Genomic DNA, 27,263 nt, shown 5'->3' on the forward strand with positions numbered 1-27,263 from the left:
GCAAAACACCAATGCACATAAAAAAAAAATTCAAAAAAGAAAAAAAAGAAAAAATTTTTTTGCTGGGTAGTGGTGGTGCACACCTTTAATCTCAGCACTCGGGAGGCAGAGACAGGTGGCTCTCAGTGAGTTCAAAGCCAGCCTGATCTACAGAGTGAGTTCCAGGACGACCAGGAATACACAAAGCCCTGGGTTGAAAAAATTATTCAGGATACAGACATGGTGATGTACTCTAATATGCTGGGGCAGAAGAATCACCATTTGCTGGCAAACATGGTCTATATTTAACTGCAGGCCAGCCTAGGATACACAGCACAATCCTGTCCCCCTAATAAAACAACAAAAACAACCCTACATATTCACGTATCCAGTTTTTTATTCTTTCAAAGAAAGGGAATGTTGTAGTTACTACTATGTATCTGGGCAATCTAACAAATCACTAAAATGGCAATCTTAAATTTCTCCATTTAGAATTTCACCTGTCTTAGTAATTGGTTCTATTATTATAATAAACAGTGATGAACAGCCATGAACAGTGGGTGGTGGTGGCTCACACCTTACTTCCAACACCGGGGTTGGGGGTGAGACAGGTGGGCACATTCCTTGAGTTCGAGGTCAAACTAGTTTATAGAATGAGTTCCAAAACCGCCAGGGCCACACAGAAAAAACATTTCTCAGAAAATAACAACAAAAAACATGAACATAAGCAACTAGGAGAGAAAAGGGTTTCTTTTAGCTTGCAATTACAACTCTTAGGACATTCTATCACTGAGGAACTTCAAGGCACAAACTCAAAGCAGGAACTTGGAGGCAGGAACTGAAGCAGAGGCCAAGGAGTGCCGATGACTGCCTTGCTCAGTTCTACTTTTACACAACCTGGGACCACCTGCCCAGAAGTGGCCCACCCCACCTTACTCCTGAGGGTGGGTCAACCACATCAATCATTAATCAAGAAAAGGCAATTTAATAGAATCGTTGTTTTTTTTTTTTTTTTTTTTTTTTTTTTGGTTTTTCAAGACAGGGTTTCTCTGTAGCTTTGGTGCCCATCCCGGAACTAGAATCGTTTTCTCAACTGAGGTTCTTTCCAGGTAACTAGCTTCCATTAAGTTAACAAAACAAAAACACCAACCAGCACCACCTGTTAAGACATGATTCCTGTATTCCTGTATACTTCATATAACTTTGCTACTATCTTCCTTGGTTGCCAGCATTCCCTCCCACCTAAAAAGAAGGGACAATGGGTTGAGCAAGCTTCATCAGTCTCTCAGAGACTACAGAAACACTGTTGGCGCTCAGTTTACAAAAGTTGGGACTGTGGAGGAAAAATAAAGACTACAGGGAAATTGAGCACGGCGGTGCACACTTAGAACCCTGGCACTTGGGAGGCTGAGACAGGAGGTCACCAAAACAAGCCCAGACAAAATTATAAGCTACTCCTGCTCAATCAACACTGTCTGCTGTTTTCATCCCTGAGGTCCTGGAACTGCTGAAACATAATCATACACAAAAATAACTCTTTTGGTTGGTGTCAACAAAGAAAAAAATTTAAAAAAAGATTTTGTTTATTTTTCCAGGCAAGGTTTCTATGAGTATTCTTGGCTGTCTTAGAACTCACTCTATAGACCAGACTGGTCTCAAACTCAGAGATTCACCTGCTTCTGCCTCCCAAGTGCTGGGATTAAAGGCATCCTCTACCACCGCCTGGCAACAAATCTTACGTCACACTCCAGTTCCAATGAGGCAGAACGCATCCTCCGAAAGTCCTATATTACCATATTGCCAAAGTGCTGGTGTAAGGTCGGACCTTTGGGAAATGATTAGACTATGAAGTTTCATTCTCATCAAGAGGATGAATGTTCCTCAAAAGATCTAGAGGTAGAGGGAACAAGCTATATGGATGCATTGCCTTTCACCACAGTAAGACCCCGAAGTTCTTACCAGACCACGAATCTGCTAGTTCCTTGATCTTAGACTTCCTAGCCTCTATAACTGTGACAAGTTCCTGTTAATTACCTAATCTGAGGTATTTCATCACAGCAATGAGATCACACACATTGAAGACTTTCCATTCATGATGGAAATGGTCTATGCATATTTAAGGGAGCAACTGAATCAATTTCAGATGCTGCTACATATCTGGAGGGAAAGTCAGAGCTATCCAGTTTTCAAGGTAAATGTCTTGTGAAACCGTACCGATTTGTCCCCCATCACTCAACTTATCAAAATGCTTGAGGTTCAATAGCAGACACACGTCATGCATCCAAGAGATGTCTTAATAGAGCAAGGACTGCATCATAATAAAACTTGAACAGTTTAATGAGCTGAGACTGGTAAGCTAGGCTTTCTTTCTCACTAACCTGACCACAACCATAGTTGGGATCTAAGTATAATTTAGGATAAAAGCTCAGCAGAACCCAAAGTAAATTATTCTTCAATTTAAAGGTCAACATCAAAACATTCTCTGCTCTTGCCGGTTGTGAAGCTGTGGACACTCTTGTGTTTTTGCTGGCTGGCATAAAAACTGACACAACACTTTCAGAAAGCATTTTGGCAATATGATTCAAGAGCTTTTAAAACTGCTTCTGTTTCTTCAGGGATCTAATACTATTTCTGGAATTCTATCTTAAGGACACAGTCTACAATTAGGGAAAAAAAACCTTTGGGTTCAAAAAAGCATTATTCATTATACAAAACCATTTGAAGCTATGTAAATATTCACCTGGAAGGAAACAGGTAAATTACAGTGAAAAATCCATCAAATAAAATCCTAGTTTCTTAAAAGCATTAAAATACAGAAAACACACCAAGTGAACAAAGCAAAATGCATGCAGCATTATTACCTGTACCATAAATCACAATGTAATCGTTGTCTTTAAAAAGACCTCTGTGTTCAAGGCCAGCCTGGTATATAAAGTGAATTCTAGGACAGCCAGGGCTACACAGAGAAACCCTGCTGGGGGAGAGGAGGTTGTCTTTAAAACGTGGTACAACTGCAAAGACAGATTTTTAAAAATATATTAAGGAGTAAATCTGGTTGAGCAGCACAGAAGATATATAAATCCAGAAGATTAAGATTCTGGGTTTTACCTGGAAACAACCTAGATGCCCTTCAGTGGAGGAATGGATGAAGAAAGTGTGGAATATATACATATTAGAGTACTACTCAGCGGTAAAAAACAATGACTTCTCGAATTTTGCGTGCAAATGGATGGAAATAGAAAACACTATCCTGAGTGAGGTATCCCAGACCCAAAAAGAGGAACATGGGATGTACTCACTCATAATCGGTTTCTAGCCACAAATAAAAGACATTGAGCATATAATTTGTGATCCTAGAGAAGTTTAATAAGAAAGTGAACCCAAAGAAAATCATATAGTCATCCGCCTGGAGAGGGGAAGTAGACAAGATTGCAGGGCAAAAACTGGGAACTTGCGGGTGAGGTGGCATGGGGCAAAGGGGAAATGGGATGAGAAACATGAGAAGGGGAAGATGGGAGGAGCTCGGGGGATTGGGATGGTTGGGATATAGGAAGGGAGGATATGGGAGCAGCGAAGTATATATCCTATCTAAGGGAGCCATCTTAGGGTTGGCAAGAAACTTGACTCTAGAGGGGTTCGCAGGTGTCCAGGGAGATGTCCCCAGCTGGTACCTTGGTCAACTAAGGAGAGGGAATCTGAAATGACCCTATCCTATACTGATGAATATCTTGCATATCACCTTAGAACCTTCATCTGGCGATGGATCGAGGTAGAGACAGAGTCTCAATTTGGAGCAACGGCCTGAGCTCTTAAGGTCCAAATGAGGAGCAGAAGGAGGGAGAACATGAGCAAGGAAATCAGGACCACGAGGGATGCACCCACCCACTGTGACAGTGGAACTGATTTATTGGGAGCCCACCAAGGCCAGCTGGTCTGGGACTGAATAAGCAGGGGTTGAAACTGGACTCTCTGAGCATGGCGGACAATGAAGGCTGATGAGAAGCCAAGGACAATGGCACTAGGTTTCGATCCTAATACATGAATTGGCTTTGTGGGAGCTTAGCCTGTTTAGACGCTCACCTTCCTGGACATAGATAGAAGACCTTCGTCTTCCCGCAGGGCAGAGAATTTGGACTGCTCTTCAGTATCGAGAAGGAGGGGGAATGGGGTGGGGGGAGGAGAAGAGGAATGGGGATAGGGGGAGGGGAGTGGGGGGAGGGGGCAATATTTGGGAGGAGGGGAGGGAAATGGGAAACGGGGAGCAGGTGGAAATTTTAATTAAAAAAGAATAAAAATTAAAAAAAAAAGATTCTGGGTTTTAAAGTACAAACACCTACCAGCTGAAAGCAGGGTGGGAATCAACAAGGGAAGGTAAATTCCTTAAAATATAGAGACAGAAGCAGGGCCTGGTGGCTCATGCCTGTTATCCTAGCAGTCAAAAGGCTGCTGCATAAGGACTGCAAATTCAAGGGCAGACTCTGCTTGCTACACAAAGAGACCTTGTCTCAAGGGGGAAGGAAGGAGAGTGGAAATAGAAATATAGTGCCCACACAATATAGAGCAGAAGGAAAGAAAGAACAGCCCACGAAAGTCCACTTCATCTTTTAAGCACTGCCTTAGTAATATTTCTTTCCTTTACCCATGTCTAATGCTCTATTCTCTCGATCACCCATGAATCAGAGAAACGGGAATGTAGAAGATACTAGACTAAGTAGATGGCACTGACAACCAGCTGTAAGGCTGAGACAGGAAGATTGTGAGGTCAAGGTCAGTCAGGGCTACAGTGTTTTAGGTTGCTCTAGATTATAAGAGCCTGGCTTAAAATATGCAAAAATATTTAGAAAAAATTATTGAAATATTTCAGTGATTTACAACCAAAATAAACAGCAAAGTGTAGTAAATATTAACTTTACTTGAAAATGCAACAGAAAGCAATTAAAAATATATACCATTGCTCTTGCCAAATACAGCATAAAGTAATTCCAAAAGAGGGCAACATAACACAGTGGTTGAGCACAATCAAGAGCCAGACTGCTGGTGTTGAAAGCCTGGCTCTACTAATTGATAACGCTATTTTACACTATGGCTCGGTCTTTTGATCTGGAACAGAAGTATATACCGTAGAGGACGAACTTTATATTATACCACATATGCAATGTTTTAAATATTAATATTGTTTGAGTTAATTTATCTAGAGGATTTAGAAGATAGCCTGAGTGAAATGCCAGTTCTGGAAACCATAAGGTGATGGATGGAAGCACCAAGTAAACGCATCTAATGCCAAAGAACTATACATGTAAAAAGTGGTTTAATGAGAGTGGGCGGTGGCGCACGCCTTTAATCCCAGCACTTGGGGGCTGAGGCAGGCCAGTGTCTGTGAGTTTAAGGCCAGCCTGGTCTACTGAATGAGTTCTAGGACAGCCAGAGTCGCATGAGAAAATCCTGTTTCGAAAAAACAAAAAAACAACAAAAAAAGTTGTTTAATGATATCATGTATATATTTTACCACAACATAAAAAACACTATTATCCATCACCCATGTCATTGGATTTCAATTTCCCTGCTAGAAAATAATCATTATATTCTATGAGACTGTATAAAAGTTCAAGATTCCTGTTTTAAAATCATTTGCAATAAAAGCATTTTAAAATACTTTTTTTACTTTTCACAACATGTTGTACTATGATAAAATTCTGATGTTCAAAACATTTAACTTGAATTCTCAAGCAAAAATACACTCTAGAAGTTGGTACTATCTTTTCAGCAACAAAACCAAAATACACTGTTCTAACCTGAAACATCTTGGAAACAGATCTATAAACTCTCCCATCACAAACATTTTAGTGGCTTCTACATGCAGAAAAATTCCATGAACCTTAAATACAACCAATTATGAATAGCAACAAAAATCTTTAAATGTCCATTTTAAAATAAAAACTTAAAAAATAGCGCCAAACCACTTACAAAATGAGCATGTGGTGAAAAGGGCCAGAGAATACCAAATTACTATACCCAATGCTGACTGACAATGTTTGTTGCATAGCAACAAGATTCTGCAATCTGAAAACAGTACAAGACTCCCTTTCTCCATTTGCCAAGCCACAATTAACTCCAGCAAGGTAAGAAACTATGAAAAAAATTTTATATCATTTATATTTCTAAAACTACAAAATGGTAAATCCAAATTCTAAATTACTTAGAATTTCAAAGTATTCTTATACTTTCACTCTCAATGTTTCTCTCTGTTCTTATTGTTTCTCTTATTTAGCCAAAAAACCCACAAAGGCTCATTTTGGGACTACACTTTGAAAGCATCATTTGTAAGGTAGTTCTGTTTTTTTTTTATTTTGTATACATGGGTATTTTTGTTTGCATACAAACACACACACACACACACACACACACACACGTAAATATCCACCCATGTACCGAGTGTGGTCCAGTGCCCACTGAGGCCAAAAAGGGATTCAGATTCTCTGGAAGTGGAGTCGCAGATGGTTGTCAAACGCCTTGTGAGTACTGGGTTATCTGGCTTTCCTCTCCAAGAGCAACAAGCACTCTAACTGCTAAGCCATCGCTCTAGGCCCATTTAGTTTTTAAAGTAACAGGTTAACAGTGCTTGTGTGTGCACAGACACCTACTGATTCATAATTTAATAGCAACAGATGTTTTCAGCTGATTTAAAAATTGTAATTTACTGTAAAGAACTATAAAATTTTAAATCTTGGAACTGAACTATTTCTTAGGATTGTGCATATAGATAAACTGGCATCACTTCACAAAAATTTTTCAGATAAAATTCTATTTCACCTAAGGAACAAAATTAAAAACCACAGTCATTCCTCTTTATCTTTAAATATCTTCACTGTTTTGTGGTTTCTCTATTTATTTTGAGAATGTTAAGTGTCCTGATGTGGCTTTTTTTTTTCTTTTTTTTTTTAAATTTTTCAAGACAAGGTTTCTCTGTAGGTTTGGAGTCTGTCCTGGAACTAGCTCTGTAGACCAGGCTGGCCTCGAACTCACAGAGATCCACCTGCTTCTGCCTCCCGAGTGCTGGGATTAAAGGTGTTCGCCACCACCGCCCAGCATGATGTGGCACATTTAACACAGAACAAAAAGTTTAAAATCTTTTCCAATACTTTAAACAATGAGAAGCTGTTCAAATTCATAGAATGGAGCCAGGCGGTGGTGGCGCACGCCTTTAATCCCAGCACTTGGGAGGCAGAGGCAGGCAGATCTCTGTGAGTTCGAGGCCAGCCTGGTCTAGAAAAGCTAGTTCCAGGACAGGAACCAAAAGCTACGGAGAAACCCTGTCTCGAAAAATCCAAAAATAAATAAATAAATAAATAAATAAATAAATAAATAAATAAATTCATAGAATGGTTAATCCATTTATAATAATCTGTTGGCTGAGAAAATTTAGTACTCTGAATTTAGTAGCTTTTAAATAGATCTACACATCACAAAAACATTCAAAAATATACTTGACATGCATTATAAATGAAGGCTGTTATATCTGTTATACAGAATATAGATATAGCTTAGCACACACTCTCAAAGAGTCTCTAAAATAATTCTGTTAAGGGGGCTGGAGAGATGGCTCAGAGGTTAAAAACACTGCCTGCTCTTCCAAAGGTTCTGAGTTCAATTCCCAGCAACCACATGGTGGCTCACAACCATTTGTAATGGGGTCTGGTGCCCTCTTCTGGCCTGTAGGCATACACACAGACAGAATTTTGTATACATAATAAATATTAAAAAATAATAATAATTTTGTTAACCCCAATACTCCGAATTTCAAGTTATTAATCTAGCAGAAAAGTTCTTCAAGTCATTTTAAAGTAGACTTCAAGAAAAATATGTAAGCTTGGAAGTAAGACAAAGCTGGGTTTCAAACAAGGTTCTACCACGAACTATGTACTTCAACACAAGCGCATCCTACGCTAGGTAATGGCCTAAGAAATTAAAAATAATTTATAGAAAGTACATGGCACATTCGCTTTTCTTTACCACCCATCCCTGAAAACTGTATACAGCCTTGTCCCATCTGCCATCTTTCCTACCACTTCACAAGCTCTACCTTGCCTTCAGACAGCACTGGGCAGAATATTAAGGATGAAAAATAAAATCTGAGAAGTAAACAGCACTGAAAGATAAAATTTAGTAAGAGGCCAGATGTTTAACAGAGAGGACTTTGATTTGAAGCTCAGCTGTCATTTGCCAATGATATGACTTCAGCCAAGTCTCCTAACCTTTCTAAGCCTCAGGTTCCATACTGTAAAAGAACAGTAAGAACACCTGAGAGGTTGCCTGCCTTTCAATGCCCATCAATAGCAGTTACTTATCAACTGTTTACTTCACCTAAGTGAGGAATAGTAAACCTTGTCATATACAATCGTTTAACTCACTTGGTTTACACCTAGGTAGGCAAATATTATCCCAAAAGTGAAGTGTAGTATGAAGAGCGGCGGGCGGCTTCCCTGCTGCCCGGCTAGCTTATGCCCCGAAATAACAACACACAAATTGTATTCTTTTAAACACTGCTTGGCCCATTAGTTTTAACCTCTTATTGGCTAGCTCTTACATATTGATCTAACCCATTTCTAATATTCTGTGTAGCACCATGAGCTTGCTTACCAGAAAAGATCTTAACCTGCGTCTGTCTGGAGTGGGAGAATCATGGCAACTGCCTGACTCAGCTTTTTTCTCCCAGCATTCTGTTCTGTTTACTCCGCCTACCTAATTTTTTTGTCCTATTAAAGGGCCAAGGCAGTCTCTTTATTTAACCAATGATATTAACACAAAACAAAAGACTCTTGCCCATCAGTGAGGCTCAGTAATATTCCACTCTATGATCAATAGCGCATCCTATAACAGGCATGTGTTCAATATTCAACTTCCAGGCCTTCAGATAAGAAATTTCATAGCAGATTTGTAGAATAAAAGAATTACTTTCTGGAGCTGGAGGGGATGGCTCAGTAGTTAAAAGTGCTTGCTGAGTAAGTTTAGGAACTTAAATTGAGATCCTAAGCACGCACGCGCGCGCACGCGCACACACACACACACACACACATACACGCACGCACGCACGCGCGCAAACACATGCTGGATGGCATGGTAACCACCAAAAGCTTGGGAGGAAGATATGGAATTTGTGGAGCAAACTGGCTGGCTAGTCGGTAAGTCAAATCAGTAAGTTCTTGGTTCCATTGAGAGACTGTCTCAATATATATGGTGGAAAGTGATCAAGGAAGATCCCTGACATTAATCTCTAGCCTCCACACATGCATTCGAACACACATACACACACACACCCCAAAAAAGGTGCTATCTTTCGAAGAGTGGTTGCGCATGACTGTAGTCTTAACAGTTGGTAGGCTATGGTGATATTTTATTTGTGATCTAACAAATAAAACTTGCCTGAAGTCAAAATGCAGAGCCAAACCACTAGTTAGCCATAGAGGCAGGCAGTGGTGGCACACACCTTTAATCCCAGCACTAGAGAGTTAGAAACAGGAAGGGATATGGCTGGGTGGAGAGAGGAATATAAGGCAGGAGACAAGGGCTCAGGAGACGAGAGCTCGAGGCATTCAGCTGCTCTGTTTCTCTGATCTTTCGGTTTTCACCCCCTAATATCTGACTGTGGGTTTTTAATTAGAATTCATGCTACAGGAGACTGAAGCAGAAGCACAAATTCAAGGCTAGTTTGGTTAAGCAGCCTGTTAAGAGTGCAGCTGGAGATACACACCCAGGCCCTACCTTAAAATAGTTTCATTTTAAAAGAAGTCTAAATGTTTGTGCTAACAATTCTTTCAAAGAGCTTTATCTTTTACATTTCATTAATACTAAAATTCAAAAGCATGGTTTTTTTTTTCTTCAGATAACTCACGTACTAATAGGCTTATGTCAATTTTTGTTTGCTTCTATTTTCAGGTCTCATGTAGCTGAGACACTGTCAAGGATCATGCTTGTACGTGTGTGCATGCAGAGTAAAACTGTGGGAAAGGCACTAAAAATCACAATTAAAAAACCAGGGAATAACTTCTTAGGATATCAGTCATTAAAAAGAAGATAGTATTTCCCCACTGCATAATCTTATCACTCTTCTTGCCTTCTTTGGGTTGTTTGTTCATTTGGTTGTTTTTTTTGGGGGGGGGGGGGGATAAAGTAAGATGGTCTCATTCTGTCGCTCACGCTGTTCTCTTTATAGCAGCAAACCCCCTGCTTCATCCTCCCCAGTGCTAGATTTACAGATCTAAGTCAACACACCCAGCAGGCTTTGCACTCTTGTTGAAAATAGACTGACCTGTATACCTGAGTGTTTGTTTCTGAACTCTCTTCTATTCACTGGTCTATCTTTATGCCATTACTGGAATATTTTGATCACTGTAGTATTTTAGTAAGATTTTTTTTAAAACGAGTGTGTGTGTGTGTGTGTGTGTGTGTGTACAGTATGCATGTGTGGATATTAGACCAAGTGGGTCCTAGGTCATCAGTCTTGGGAGCAAGTGTCTTGACCAGCTGAGTCATCTCGCCAGTCCATTTTAGTAAGATATTTAACTGGACATACAGATCTCCCAATTCTTCTTTTTAAGGTTATTTTGGGTCCCTTAAAATTCCACTATCAAATTTGGATTTCAAATACCGTCATTAGGATTTTGATAGGACTACAGGGTCCAGATGTATATCATTTGGGATATCAATGTTCTCTTAACACTATGTCTTCATTTACTTAGATTTTTTTTATTTCTTCCAGAAAATTCTCAGCCTTACGATACAAATTTTAACTCCTTGATTAAATTTACTTCTTGGTATTTTATTCCTTTAGATACCATTGCAAATGAAAACTGCTCTTTTTAATTTCTCTTTTTTTAAATGGTTCATCGCTGGTATATAGAAACAAAACTGCTTTTTTGTATCATCTCAGATCCTCCATCTCTGCATTAATTAGCACTGACTCTCTGCAGGTATTGTTTAAGACATATACACAAATTTCCTTTTATATCTGTCATGAGACTACTTGTCTAACCAGAGAGAGAGAGATGCACGAGATCAAAGTTGTGACATCCATTCAAATGGGAACTCAGGCTATGACTTATGAAGTATCTCAGAACAAGACCTTATTCATAAACAGGGTCAATATAGAAGGGCCACAATGTTAGGCCCTTAATCCTAGATGGTTGGAATTCTTATAAAAGGAAAATGTATCACTGGGCAAGGTGGCACACACTTGTAACACTAGTACTTGAGAAGCTAAAGTACTTGGGCTACATACATATAATGAGACCCTGCCTCAAACAAATAGGAGTATCATGTTAAGAGAGAGACACATAGGAAAAGATAATTATATGACCAGAGAAGCAGAAAGTAAGGTGTTTATCTACAAGTCAAGGAATCTGAGCAACGACCAGAAGCCAGAAAATGCAAAGAATCCTTATCTGACTTTTTTTTTTTTTTTTTTTTTGGTTTTTCGAGACAGGGTTTCTCTGTGGCTTTGGAGCCTGTCCTGGAACTAGCTCTGTAGACCAGGCTGGTCTCGAACTCACAGAGATCCGCCTGCCTCTCCCAAGTGCTGGGATTAAAGGCGTGCGCCACCATCGCCCGGCAAAAAATGATGCTCCCTCTCTTTTTTTTTTGTTTGTTTGGTTTTTTTTTTGTTTTGTTTTGTTTTTTTCAAGACAGGGTTTCACTGTGGTTTTGAAGCCCGTCCTCTTGTAGACCAGGCTGGTCTCGAACTCACAGAGATCCACCTGCCTCTGCCTCCCAAGTGCTGGGATTAAAGGCGTGCGCCACCACCGCCCGGCCTGACTTTTTTTTAACATACTAGGCCTATTCACAAATTTCAGACTCAAGATTCAAAATCAACCTATTCCTTTTCCTAACACCCTCTGGTGTTTGGAGTTGAACCTGGGTTTTGCACATGTGAGACATATATTTTATTACTGAGCAACACCGCAGCATTCAACACCAACTCTTAAGTGTTCCCAGCCTACTGTTCTGCCTTATACAATTCAGATTTATCCCCCCGCCTCACATACACACACAAAAATTCTAAATACACAATCTTCTAAACGGCATGGTAAGTCTCAAAAATATGGCAATTAATTATTAATCCTAATTTATGAAGAAAAGAAATTGAGATTTGGGATAGACAAAAGGTCTGTGTGAGTGCCCACCAGAACACTCTCATGTAGGAAGGTCAGAGGATAACCTGTAGTTCTTTTCTTTTACCACACATGTTCTAGGGGCTGAACCCAGGTCATCAGCGTTGGCAGCAACCACCTTTACCTTCTGAGCCATCTTCTGTCCTTTACAGACACAATTCTGTTAATAAACTTGAATACCTGTCCCCCAAGATGGAAAATTTCCATATTTGGAATACATAAAGTTAAAAGATGGCATTCAGAGGCAAATCCCTTAAAGCAGAAAATGCACTTTACTGAGGCAATACAAAGTAACAGCGACATGAGATCTAGCACACAGTAGGTTGATTCTAGTCAATAATATCGTACACTTCAAAACAATCAACTTCAAATATACCATCACGGAAATACACCAAGCAAGATGATAGCTAACTGGCTTTATTTAATCATTCCACACCATATGTATCAAACATTCTACTGCACTCTAAAAATGTAATATAACTACGATTCGACAATTAAAAATGCCAAGGACAAGCTAAGCAAGGTACTGGGCTCAGTCCTCAGCTCCAAAACTCAAAAATTTTAAATGGAAACAAAGCAACATTGACAATCTATTATAACAATGATATAAATACAAGAAATTTAAATATCATGTGTAAATGGTACTATTTAAAAGGAAATCAACCACAAATATGTAACAGTCCCAACCCTCATGGTAGCAAGAATTTTTCTTTACACCTCTTGAAAAACAGATGAATATGTCACCCCCTCACTAAGACAAGTACAAGGGAATGGGTAATTCCCAAGCATATCTTTCTAAGTCATTTTGGGGATTTATCTTATTGGGCTACTCTATTAACCTTGGAATCACAGAGTAGGACTTAGGTCATGATAAAGAAAAATTAGTCTTTAATTATAAAGTGCAACAGAAGACACAGAGGGTTGCAAAGGATGAGGCTGAGTTGACAGATTTGATAAAAATAATAGACCAACACAACCAATGAATTAGGAACACTGTATCTATGAAAATGTGAGAGGACAAGACCCACAAAAGGGTCTCAACCAGGAGCTTCAGTAGACTCCCAGAATTTGCCAGAAACAAGAAGAATCCTGAAATACCCACTAAAGAACGAACCATTCATAAAAACAAACTCGGCCCCTTTAAATATACCTTCCAAGGCAGCATCGCCTCTGAAGAGGCGCCACCATTTGGACTCACCTCTGCCTAGTCAATCTCTCCATCGGCTATTTTCACTCCAAGCCACACAATGTAAACCATCTACAGAGTAAAAGTACAAACCTTTCAAAGACACAATCCTGTAGGTCCCTGGAAACTATTTCTAATCAATGCAACACCCCTGGCAATAATGAAACCAAGGATAGTGACTGAGAGGAGGCATACCCCAACAGAGCTGACAGCGTTATAGGCACGTGGGTATACTCACTAAGCTGTACGTTCACTTGTCAGTTTAGCAGTTTTTATTAACTTAAGGTTCTCAGTCTTCCTAGTGCTGTGACCTTTTAATACAGTTCCTCATGTTGTGGTGTCCCCCAATCATAAAATTATTTCGCTGCTACTTCATAACTGTAATTTCACTGCAGCTGTGATTCATAATGTAAATATCTATATGTGCCCCCCCACACAAGGGGGGTCATGACCCTCAGGTTGAGAAATATTGCCTTAAGAGGTTTAAGTAGGAATGAAGAAAAAACAGTTCTACTGCCTGAAAGACTTACTCAACTTAATTTGAGGCATCGAGATACTATGACCTACATGCTAACATGGTGACATGTAGGTGGACATCACAAATGACAAAAGAGGTTTGGGCCCTCAGAAGACAGGGAGTACTCCATTGTGTTGTTAGTGTACTCTACCTCTGGACTTCCAATATGAGATAAATTTTTTTTTCTTTCTCTTTTCTATTGGCTTGTTAGGGTTTCTGTTTTCTTTTGAACCCACTATGGAACCCAGGCCTTGAACTTCAGATCCTCCTGTCTTAGCCTCCTGGGTATGGCCCAAAATGTTCTCTGAATGTTTAATTAGCACTTCCTTACGTGACAACTAACAGAGACCTGATTATTAGGAGGTGAAAAGAAAGTAATCAAAAAAACAAAACAAACTCCTTAGATAAACTAATTAAGTCTTAAGTATTTTAGCAAAAATGGGTTTTATCATATTAGAAAAGCTCACTACAGCATGAAAACTTTGGGTTGTTAATACTTTGCAATTTTGTCAGAAAATATGCAAAAATATTAAAACAGCCAACATTTGATTCATTATTCTTGCATTCTAACAATATAACATAGTTGCAACCATAATATCAAAGTTTTCATACTTGTGGTTCATTTTTCAAGATTAAATCCAAATAAAGCCATTCCTCCACATCTCTGCTATGCACTGTTATCTATGAAATGTTCTAGGCTAATTCATTCTACATGGTCTTGTTCTTATACCAATTATTTGAAGAAATTAAGAGACCCCTTATACATGAAATAGCAAGATAAAATTGTTCACCAAACATCAAATACCAGTTAAAGTTAATTACAAAGAAACCCAAGGGTTTACTAGTAAAAACCAAGGCTCTAGGCAGAGAAACACAAATAGTTCCCCTGTGAACTGGTTAAGAAAAAAACTGAGCTGTCTCTGCCTCTATTTCCTTGCCCACAGAAGTGGAATGACAGTCCCTAGCTTTTAGCTGCTCAAGCAGTATCAATTGAATTCACATGTTAATTTTTCAAATGGTAAGTACTCTGTAACATTTTGATAGTATTACTTTTTTAACTCTAAAAAAAGAATATAAATGCTAACACTGGAATTAATTAACAAAGAAAAATTTTTCTAAATAAAATATATATGCTTTAAAATAGTAATACAAAAATTATATAAACTTAAACAAGACACATGCTGGTAGTCTTAGCACCCTGGAGGTCAAGGGAGAAAGATCCCAACAACTTCGAGACCAACTTGAGCTTCATCAGCCTTGGCTGTTATGAGACTGTCTCTAAAAATTAAAAACATAAAAAAGGCCGGGCAGTGGTGGTGCACGCCTTTAATCCCAGTACTCGGGAGGTAGAGGCAGGTGGATCTCTGTGAGTTTGAGACAAGCCTGGTCTACAAGAGCCCAGGCCAGGCCCCGAAAAAGCTACAGAGAAACCCGGTCTCAAAAACCAAAATAAATAAATAGAGGGCGGATGGAATTATAAAGGATCAATAAGTTCTCCAACCACATTAATCTATCCGTTTCATGTAATTATAATTAAAACCACAACAGTTTGAGGGTGGGTCAAAGGGTTATTTCACTTTTATTAGTTTTGACAAAATTATTCTAAAGTTAATTTGAAAACAGAAAACAGAAAAGCAAGTCAAAATCTGAAAACTAAAGAACATCTTATCTTCTCTCTCCATTTAAAAGGTACTGTGAAGTTGGCATTTTGTTTTTCTTCTGTAGAGGCCTGCCCTGGGGACTAGGACCAAAGTCAAATTAGAAATGACCTTCATAATTTTGCTTATTAATTTATAGTTTTATTCTAAGGTAACTTCTATGTCTGGTAATTGTTTCATTTAGTATTCTCTCAAATGCTCATTGTAGAGGCCTGCCCTGGGGACTAGGACCAAAGTCAAATTAGAAATGACCTTCATAATTTTGCTTATTAATTTATAGTTTTATTCTAAAACGCCACTGAAGGCTTTAGGAGGGGAATCACAATATCTAGTTTCTACTTTAAGATCATTCTGATTGATAAATGGAGAATCAAGAGTTGAGTGGAAATGAGGAAACAGTAATTGTTCAAATGAGCTAACAATTAACCAGATTTTCATAGTGTAAGATTGACACAAATAAACGGAGGTGGGCATGAGGAGATATCAACTGGATACAGTAAAAGATAAAGAAGTCTGACCATGGAGGTGCATGTCTGTAATCCCAGAACTTCAGAGACAGAAGGATTCAGAGGTCCAGCCTAGCCTGAACTACATGAGACCCAAACTCAAAAAATAAAAGAAAAGTAAATACTGTTTCTTGACCTTTCTTCTAGAACTTTATCCTGAAATAGAGTCATATATAAACACAGATATGCTTACAAGGATGTTCACAGCAGTGCTTTTATTTCTGGAGACAGAATCTCATGCAACCCAGGCTGGGCTCAATCTCCTGTCCCATCTCCTAAGGGCTGGAACTGAAGGCAGGTGCTATCTCATTTAACAACAGGGAATTTAGTTCAGTTGCCTAGCAAGTACAAAATGCAAGAGCACAGGGCTATGTTTGATTCCCAGAGCTAAAGAGGGTGAGGATGGGCTCAGAAAAAATAATACAACAAATCTAAAAGCCGTATCTAAGTGATTAAATTAAGTAGACTGATCCATCTACCCAAGGCAAAAAAATACTAGGTAGTCACTTTAAACTTATAAAGATCTGTATTTAACGACAACAGTTAAATGCAAAGGACTAGTGTGTGCATGCGTGTGTATTCCATGCACATATGTAGAGGTCAGAGGGCAACTTGTGGTGGTTAGTTCTCTCCTTCTACTACATGGGTTCCAGGAATTGACAGGAAGCACCTTTTACTTGCTGGGACACCTCTCCACCTTTCCATTTTTAAGTAGTGCAGTCCTTACTTATTATACACACAAACACTGCATATGGAGTGTTACAAAAAGCCTAGCTGCCGGGTGTGGTGACGAAGGGCTTTAATCCCAGCACTCGGGAGAGAGGCAGGAGGATCTGTTTGTTCAAAGACAGCCTGGTTTACAAAAGGCTCCAGGACAGCTGGAGGTGGTGGACGTCTTTAATCCCAGCACTTCAAAAGCAGAGCCAGTCAGATCTCTGAGAGTTCAAGACCAGCATGGTTTACAGAGAGAGTTCTAGGACAGCCAGGCTACACAGAGAAGCCCTGTCTCAAAAAACAAGGAAGGGGCGGGGGGGGGGGGGGGGGGAATGACTGCTATGCAAGTATAAAAACCTGAATTTGGATCCCAGAGCCCTCTTAAAAGTCAACTAACTGGGGCTGGAGAGATGGCTCAGTGGCTAAGAGCATTGCCTGCTCTTCCAAAGGTCCTGAGTTCAATTCCCAGCAACCACATGGTGGTTCACAACCATCTGTAATGAGGTCTGGTGCCCTCTTCTGGCCTGCAGGCATACACACAGACAGAATATTATATGCATAATAAATAAATAAATAAATATTTTTAAAAAAAAAGTCAACTAACTGCATTGCTGGGAAAACAGAGTCAAGTGTATTCCTGAAGCTTATTAGCCAGTCAGCCAGTCAGTCTAGCCAAACAGATAATCTCCTGGTTCAGTCTCTAAATAAATAAATATATACCTTGGAGAAAGACACAAAATTTCTGACGTCCACATGTGAATTACACAGGTGCACAGACACAACAAGTACATCATACATAAATACACAATCCTATTTAGTTGAGTTTCCATCTGAGTGTTTAGCATCTTTATACTTCAAAAGTATGTGCAAAATACATTAATGGAAGGAAAAAAGCAATTCAGAAAAATTACCATTAATATGAACAGTAATTTCTTCACTCTCTCGAAGTAATACAATTATCAAGTGGATTATAAAGAACTATCCTAAACGAACATTAAGATGCAGAAACTCAAAGCATTAAAAAATTGAAAGTGTGTTTGGCGGCATGTACTTTTTTTTAATCCCAGCATTCAGGAGGCAGAGACAAGCAGATCTCTAAGTTTGAGACTAGCCTCATCAATAGAGTAAGTTTCAAGAAAACCAGGGATACACAGAGAAACCCTATCTTCAAAAACAAAACAACAACAACAACAAAAAAACAAGTTAAATAGTCACTTTGCTTATAACAACCTAACATAAGGTAAAACTATGTGTGGGGGGGTGGCATCTCAGGATTGAGAAACAATACAAACATCTCACCAACACAGGTTAACTATGAAACCTTAACAAGAAGACCCACGCCTTCACTGAACCTTAAATCCAACAATCTGGACTCCCCTTAGATGGACCTAAAGACTACTCATTTGACTTACGTTCTTGAGTTCTTTTTCTAAAGCCTTTCCCCTATCAAACTGACAATGACAGACACCAAAAAGGACAGAAAATGAAGACCCTCTAAGGAACAGTAAAGGACAGTCATTTTGAATTCACAGCATCATCATTACCAAGAACAGGTATTCCAGCAGGTCTTCTCCACTGGAAAAGTACTCAGTCCATTTAAAGATGTCACCACAGCTATCTTATTCCCCAAGGACAAAACCAGACTCAAGGAAAACACCACTCAGACTAAACAGTTTTCTAAAGAGCCTACAGCTGTGCTTCAAGACATTTTATTGGTGACTTTTATTTACTATTGTTCTTAGAACTTAAATTTTTTAAAATATATTTTTGGGGTGGTGTGTGTGCCACAGGTACAGAGATTGGAGCACAACTGGCAGAGGTTGTTCTTTCCTTCCACCATGAGGGTCCCAGGCTCCATCAGGCCGCGTGGAAGGCAGTTTTAGACCTTCTAAGCCATCTCTCCAGCCTGTCACTTTTACTTATAACAAGGAAACTAACTACTGTTTATTTAGCAGTACTTTAAGACTCTATAACTTGCCCAGGCTTCTCAAAGGCACCTATTGACAAGATTTCAATCTAAGCACTTGAATAGCCGGCTCCCCAGAAAAGACAGCCCAGTGTTATGTTTTCAGTCTCTCTTCATTAATAAAACATGAAGATGTCAATATTAACTCAAAGTAATAAAAGTATTAGGTACAAATGTAAGAAACAGATGCAATTCTCTTTTGGTATTGTCTATTCCAGTAAAAAAAATAAATAAATAATATCCTAAGGTCTAGAAGTAGAAGCTGAGCTATAACTCAGACACAGTAAAATTAACCTTTTTGTAACTTTAAAAAAATTCACCTTTTAATATATACACAATATATATTCAATTCAACACGTTCACTGTGTCAAAAAGAAGGCATAACATATACCAAACTTCCCATTCATCCCTCACTCCTGGCAACCTCCAATACACTAATAGTCGAGCTAGGCATCCTTTTGGAACTTGCTTCCTTCTCTTAACTTATTTCACCAACATGGTGCAATGTATCAATATTTCATTTTTGTTTGTTTTCAAAGACAAGATTCCTCTTTGTAGCCCAAGATGTCCTGGAACTCGACCTATAGACTAGGCTGGCCTCAAACTCTCAGAGATCTGCCTGCCTCTGCCTCCAGAGTACTGGGATTAAAGGTATGTGCCACCACCACCGGGTCATTCTTCAAATTCTTAACATAAACTTATAAGATGTTAAGACTTCCCTAGAAATAGAGGATTTATTTGTGTGCCAAGTGTTATGCCAGAGCCTTATTTAATTTTCCCAACTCTGTGAAGCAGAAATTACTTCAATTTTACAGAATAAATTCTAATCTAAATAAACAGTTCACAAACTACTTAAAAATCAGTTAGTAAATGTCAAAACTAGACAGCTAACCCAGAGATGACTCTGAAGCTGGACTCTTTATAAACCACATCATTTTTTACACCGTATCATTTACTTACCACTTAGATACACATACATTGTTTCACATCAGGACTCTTTAGACAAGCTGTATGTTAAAATTCTAACACAGAAACTTCCCAATATAAGTACATTTCTAAAAATCGTAGGTGACTTAGGTATATTAGTTCTCCCAAACATACTTTTTTTTTGTTTTTTTTTTTTGTTTGTTTTGTTTCTCGAGACAGGGTTTCTCTGTGGCTTTGGAGCCTGTCCTGGAACTAGCTCTTGTAGACCAGGCTGGTCTCGAACTCACAGAGATCCGCCTGCCTCTGCCTCCCAAGTGCTGGGATTAAAGGCGTGCGCCACCACCGCCCGGCCTCCCAAACATACTTTAATAAATTATTTCTGTTACATTAAAAAAAAAAAAAAGGCCTAGGGCTGGAGAGATGGCTCAGTGGTTAAGAGCATTGCCTGCTCTTCCAAAGGTATTGAGTTCAGTTCCCAGCAACCACATAATGGCTCACAACTTTCTGTAATGAGGTCTGGTGCCCTCTTCTGGCCTGCAGACATACACATAGACAGAATATTGTATACCAAATAAATAAATTTTTTTTTTCGAGACAGGGTTTCTCCGTAGCTTTGGAGCCTGTCCTGAAACTAGCTCTTGTAGTCCAGGCTGGCCTCGAACTCCCAGAGATCCGCCTGCCTCTGCCTCCCGAGTGCTGGGATTAAAGGCATGCGCCACCACCGCCTGGCAAATAAATTTTTTTTTAAAATAAAGGCCTATCCATGATTAGTACAAACCTTACACAAATTACCCTCTCCCTCTCACCCCCACCAACACGCAAGTATGTTCTGCTATACAGACTGAATTGTGTCCTCTCAATTGTTGAAGTCCTAAGCCAGAAATGTAACTACATTCAGGGATAGGGCTTTTAGGAGGCAGGTACAGTTAAGTGAGCTCAAGCCAATGAAACTAATGTCTCTGGGAAAAACTCTAGCCATCCCTCCTAACTCCACTAAGATTCCACTCTCCAGCTTTGAGAAAATAAAACTGAAATCTCAAGCACTTGTGGGGGGGGGGGGAGCAATTCTGCAGGCACAAGTTAAACCAAGAGAGATACATACATGTCTAATGCTCAAATCTGTTTCAGTCTCTGGTCAGACACTAAAAACCAGAACATTCTTCTATCTGTTAATTTAGTATTTTACAATAAAGTCAAGGAAATACAGTCCAACGAGCTCTGGGGGTAAACAAACCTGAATCTGAGGCTTTGGCTACTTGTGAGCTTTGGTAATAAGTAAGAAACCAGTTCTACATCCATCTTGTAGCAGTGATGCTGGTGGTACTGGTTTTTGTTTAAGTAATTTTATTAGTACTTTTTCTATCTGCAAATACCACACCACATCCTACCAGAGTCGTACTCAGTACAGTTCTAGAATGTTACAAGGCACTCCAAAACTGTGACTATTACTGTTAGTACCTAAGATTCTAAAAGAATACCAGACAATGTCAAATCCATTTGGATATAGGCAGTATATGCCACTTATTTTACTGGTAACACAAATATGAAAATGGAGAACACTGGGCAAGTGGTATGACTTGGGAAAAGAGTATCAAATCCTTCAGAACCAAAGGGAGGGCAATTTAGGGACTACTTCTCAGAAGGCATCACAAGGAAGAAGACTCTTGGCTCTTTGTGTTTTTCCGTAAAGCAAAATTCTCAAACCTATATTTGGAGAGACATCTCCTGTGGTTACTCAACTCAGATCACTTCTTAGAAGGAGTTTTACATCCCCTCAATTCTACCCATTAATTTCAAAGAGGGTGTAGAGGGAGGAAAAAGGAAACAAGGGTTTGAGTATCTTTTTACTAGCTCACAACTACATAAAACTGATACTCCTTACTCTCCCAATAAAGTTATACAATAATCTCTTAAAGTTGTATGTAGGGTAAAATATTAAAATAATTAATGTAATTTCCTCTTTAATGGCCAAATGGTGCCTGACTAATTATTTAGCTTATTCCAAATGGATTAATAAGATACCCAAAACCCTGAATACAATATAAAGTTTAATAAATTTTATCTACTTATCCACACTCATATGCAAGGCTTATTCACTTAATACCTATAATATTGATATTCAAAAACACTGAAGATGAGGCTCCTACTTCTAAAATAAGTATCTGTGGAAGAGTCACATATTCAACAGCCGCAAGCACAAATGGAGCCCATGGGAGGAGAGACGACTATTTTCATCCTCTGACGGATATATACTCGGCACTAAAATCCTGTGAAATAATAGGATTATCTTTTCACCAATATGCTCATTGGCAAGACAGTTCAGATAACCTGAATTTTCTGTCCCTTGATTGCACTTCTCTCAAGTATGTATTAAATTTATCATTACTATAACTTAAAGCAGCAAAACCATAAAAAGTTTCAAAGACCAAACATAAACACAGGAAGAAAGCTGAAAAAAGTTTCCTCACTTAATCAATATGGCTGGGCATAAAGCAGTTTGATTAGTAGTATTCCTGTAACCGACCACTCTCTGAACCTATATCTCAAGCAAATATTACTAATGAATATATGGCATTCTTCCTCATCAATCCCAGAAATATATCAATGCCCTTATCTGCCTATTAGTCACTACCTACTGAACTACATTAGCAAAATGTAACCTATTTGGCATCCTTAAATAAGGTCAATGGTAAAGCAAACTACCCGAAAGTTTTGTGCAATTAGTCTAAAATAAATAAGTTTTTAATCTCAAAACAAAAAAAGCTCACAAAGCTTTTATTATTTGATCCTCACAACTCAGTCAAAAATTACCTCTCTACATACTGGGGGGCACAGATGCATTCAGTTAGCAGAATGCTTGTCTACTATGCAGCAAGCCCTGTGTAGAATCCCCAGTACAGCATGAAGCTGTGCATGTCACCAGCATTCTGGTGTTACAGGTAGGAAAAAAAAATCAGAATTAAAGTCATCCTCAGTTATAGATTTGCATCTGAGGACAACGCACAATACCTAAGACCCTGTTACAAAAATCAAACAAACTATATACAGTTACATACATATATACATACTGATATTTACCACTGATTTGTCCATATTGTGTGTGTGTGAGAGAGAGAGAGACAGACAGAGAGAGACAGAGACAGAGAAATTACATGCTTAGCTCAAGGCCATTCAGTAAGCAGTAAATAGCTTTGGTCAATCCTCACAACCCCATTATGTCTTTTTTACATGAGAAAGTCAGAGTATCTAGTGTTATAGTAGCCTGGGCCATACAATATGACTTAAAAATATCAATCCAAAATTTTCTAAGCTCTCCCGAGAGATCAGATCATAATGAACTAAGTATTTTAAGTCTAACAGACTCTTCTGTTAAAAAAGGTAAGGTAAATTTTTAAGTGATCAGCTAGTGTTTAAAATTGCAATCTCAAACACACACTTTTGGATCACAAGGAATACGCTTCTGAAGCATCACACAACTGAAAGAACGGAACCAAAAAACTCAACAGGCTACTACAAATGCCAGCCTGGTATTTTGGGTCTGTGGCTTTTTTCTCATCAACTCTTCCATGGTCCTGTGTAAATACTAAACCATGTTTTTTGCTGTCCACCTCTAATCAAAATTTCATAACTCTATACACAGCATTTAAATGTGGAGCATGTCTTATGACTTTCAGGAATGTTAAGCATTTAGTTCCCTTCTGTATAAGATTACACTATGTGACAATAACATGCTGTTCCTAAAATTAAATCATCTGAGAGATCTTACCACAAATACTCAATACTGTAAGACACTTATTTCTTCCAAATTCTGACCAACTTAAATAGAAATTCCTACTCGATATTCCTATTTCTGGATGGTCCTTGAAATATCAAAACTATCTTTCACATAACTTTAAAAAAAGAACCCATTAGAAGGTTAACATTTAGTCCTGACAGCATCTGTGATTAACCAAATACTAGCAGAAGTCCTTTCTTAAGCACCAAAGTATCCCAACAACTGCTCCCAGCACTGGAGATTACCTCATACCAAGCAAGCCATCCTACCCTCACAGCTACCTAAGTAGCTAACTGCTTCTGCCCAAGCTGAACATACCACCTACTGAACAAAGCCCTTCAAAGTGAAAAACTAGCTGATCCTCTTTTCTGCTCTTAAATTATTCAAAATCAGCCTACAAAGAATTACTGTAGACTGCTCAAACGTCTTAGACCTGGGAGGATGTTTATGCCTATGCTACTGGAAATACTGCAGTGTGATCTCTCCATCTCTATTACTACTAAGAAGTATAGTAAGAAAACAGCTTAAAAAACAAGTTACATTTTACTGGAAACTAGAACTTGTAAGTCCAGACATAATTTACCCAAACAGACAATGTACGGTATTTAAGTTTTACCAAAAACTTCAATGTATTTTGTTCAAAATCTTTCAGATAGCTTAAAATCTTTATTTTTAATGCTAAGAAAATTATTCCAAGTGTGAAAAAGCAGTGTACTAACGTGTTCTACGAGACCTCCACAGCATTAAGTCACTAAAGTAGAAATCGACAGTATGTACTATTACATGACAGAGCATCATGGATTTTGTTAACAGCTCCTGAATTTTCAAGGCTACTAAGCTTAAGAAAAATGTACAAAAATATAGCTGAAGTCTCTCATCTTGCATTTTACAAAGATCAATCTTGGTTTCTGGTTTGTATGCCATAATTACTTTTTAAACATTTGAAATAGCTTGTGTGAAATCACTAAGGAAAAGAAAGAGGTCAGTTAGCATTAAGCAAAAATCTAAGACTAACATAAATAAAGATATGACACTCGGAGTTGGGGAAAATTCACAGTAACCTTAAGAGAACACAACACAAAAAACACTTCAAAGTGACCCGGGACTGTGTTCAACCCTGATTTGGGGTGGGGAGTGGGAGGAATATAAAAACTAAAGTTTAAAGCGGAACCTACTTAAAAATAAGGGGAAAAAATCCCAATGACATAACATTTTCATGCCAAAAAGAAGGAATTCGTAATTGTATCATTCAATTCTCATGGCATTACATTGTAAAGGTCTTGGCAAGGGCTGGCCATTAATCTTTAACACAAAGGAGCTTCAAATCCAAATGAACTGAGAGACTATCTCCGGAGAAAGACGTCGAGTAGTTTACTTCGTCCACAATTGTTGAACCTAAAAGGAAGGCCTTTAAGGATGATAACGCAAAATGGATCAGCCTCCGGTCTACGAAGGCCCAGATCTCACCAAGTCTTGCACCAATCCAGAACCAGGAGGTTATGGACACAAAACAAGCTTAGGAAAGGCTTGGGGGGAGGGGGGGTTCCCTCCAATGAATGACACACCACATCATGGTTTATTCTCCTACACAATCGGAGAAACAAAAAAAAACGAGAAATAACACACCATATGTTTCACCGTATCAATCAAAAAGAAAAAAAGCATTTCAAGACGGTCCAGCCAATTCTTTCCTTTGGGGCTGAAAGGAGAAACTGTTGTATTGATTACAGAGGAAGGGAAAAGCCGCTTACTGCTGCAATGCAACACAGCCTGCTACAGAACGGGAGAGAAGGGCTTTCCAAACAAAACCCTCCCCCGCCTGGGCTTACAACCCTCAAACAACTTGTCCCAGCCTTTCGCGGTCCCCCGCCAGTGCAAACCTAGTAAATTCCCTCCCTTCCCCCACCATCGGGAAATTTCACCTTTCCCCGCTCCTCTGCTTACCCCTACCAGAGGCACTTCATTCCCCGCAGAGATTTCAGACCTCTCAAACTTTCCTCCCCCACCCCCCATTTTTTTTAATTAAACACTAGAGCTTTGTCCTAAAAGTGCTGGGAATTTTTACATCTATACGGAAAATACCTGTTCCTCGGCAACAAGCACGCTACGGATCTCGAGCCCCTCCCCATCTCCTGGGTTTCGCTAGCTGAGGCTGGGGGAGGGAGGAGGGAGCAGGCGAATTAAACTGAGGAAGGGGAATCCTGGGTGAAAGAAGAGCATCTGAGGGAACACGAAGGACCCCCCTCCCCCAAATCTGAGAGCTTGGGTAGCGGGGGACGGGAGGGGGGGCGGGAGGAGAAACCCTAAAGGGACAAAAGGGAGCAGGGAAGAGCCGGGAGAGCCGGCGCCGCGGGCCGGGGGCAGGCGGGTCCGCGCAGAGCGGTCGCGGCGCCGCGGCACAATGGCTGGCGGCCCGCGCGCCCCTCACCTCATGGTGCCGGCGGCGCCGAGGCTTCCCCGGCGCGGGAGACGCCGAGCGGAGGGTCTCTCTTCAGGCGGGGAGGCGGACGCCGCGGGGACGCGCGAGCAGAGGCGGCTCCGGCTCGGGCGACCGGGCTACACCATCTCCGCGCGCAGAGGCGAGGCGCCGGCCGGCCGGCCCGCCAAGCGCGAGCGACCACGGGCTGAGGAGGGGGGCGCAGGGGCCGAGGCGCCGAGTCTGGTCCCCGGCGGCCGCCGCCTCCTCCCCGTCGAGCCTCAACCTTCGCCTCAGACGGGAGCCGCCGGGGCCGCGCGCCCGTCCGTCCGTCCGCCCGCCCGTCCGTCCGCGCCACAGGCCGCTCCGAGTGCGCCGCCGCCGCCGAGGCCGTGAGGAACCGGCAGCTGCTGCAGCCGCGGGAGGAGAGCCGGGCTCGCCGCGGGGCGCCGGGGGCGGGGCGGCGGAGGAGCACGCAGGCGCCGCCCTCCTCCCGCCGCCCCCGCCGCTCCCGCGTCGCCCGCTCCCCTCCCCCTCCCTCCCGGGGCGAGGGGCAGCGCGCGAGGGGCCTGCCGGGCGGCGGCCGAGGGAAGCGGCTGAGGCGGCGGCGGCCCTTTATTGCCGCCCACCCGGCTCCGCGCCCCCTGCGGTCGGGGGGGGGGGGTTTCGGCGCCCGCTCTGCCCTTGACCCCCGCTCACTGTCCGTGGCCCTCCCGCCGCCCGGAGGCCCAGGTGAGGAGCGGACCGCGGGGGGGGCGTGACTAGCCGGGCGCGATCGCGGAGGGGACTCGGGCGCGCGGGCTGGCATCCCGCAGTCGCCGTCGTCGTGTGTTCCCCCCCATGCGCGCCCCCGCTGCGGCGCGACTCCCTCCCCTCCTCCGGGTGAGGGGCGGGGTGTAGGGGAGTCCCGAACACGCAAGACGTGGTCATTGTCGTCCCCCGGGTTCCCGAGGACCCCCGAGCATGCGGGACCTGGGGACCCGGCCGACGCGTGCACGGTACGCGGGTGACCGCGCGCGCACACACATGCACACACAATACACACACGCACACACACACACACACACACGCAGAGCTAACGCATCGGTGGCCCGAGGCACGCGGTACCCTGTGCAGCCGTGAGAGACGCAGCCCGTGGAACCCTTTCTGTCGTCACCAGCTGAAAGGGAATCCCGGCCGGGGGCGGGGAGGGATGGGAACTGAGGATAATTTTAAATGTTCTGTCTTTCACCTAGACTGGAGCTCACCTCCTTGAAAAGGTAGATGTACGATACTAACGCCGCGGGGAATGTGTTACAGTCAGATGGTGCAGGGGACGTCTGAGAAGCCCGAATTTGTAAATAAATAAAGGGGGTACTATCCCCCCCAAAATCCAATGCTCTACTAAAAAAAAATTAAACTGGACAAATAGCCTTCTTGTGTATGCGGTATTCAAGATGCCTGGAATAGGACAGA

The 27,263-nt window shown here is 41.0% G+C and overlaps 1 protein-coding gene across 7 annotated transcripts in view; it reads right to left on the reverse strand.

Moving 5' to 3' along the window:
- Enah (ENAH actin regulator) overlaps positions 1-26,229 on the reverse strand; it is a 128,784-nt gene extending 102,555 nt beyond the window's left edge. For 2 of the 7 annotated variants that reach the window (XM_057769426.1, XM_057769433.1), the window contains exon 1: positions 25,821-26,229. In XM_057769426.1, the coding sequence (XP_057625409.1) occupies positions 25,821-25,825 (5 nt within the window). In that variant the 5' untranslated portion in view covers positions 25,826-26,229. The remainder of the gene's footprint in view (positions 1-25,820) is intronic. The other 5 variants (XM_057769427.1, XM_057769428.1, XM_057769429.1 and 2 more) reach the window with 5 other exon arrangements.
- Positions 26,230-27,263: the final 1,034 nt, after the last annotated feature.

The sequence above is a fragment of the Chionomys nivalis genome, chromosome 5 (assembly GCF_950005125.1).
Source record: "Chionomys nivalis chromosome 5, mChiNiv1.1, whole genome shotgun sequence".
Lineage (NCBI taxonomy): Eukaryota > Metazoa > Chordata > Mammalia > Rodentia > Cricetidae > Chionomys > Chionomys nivalis.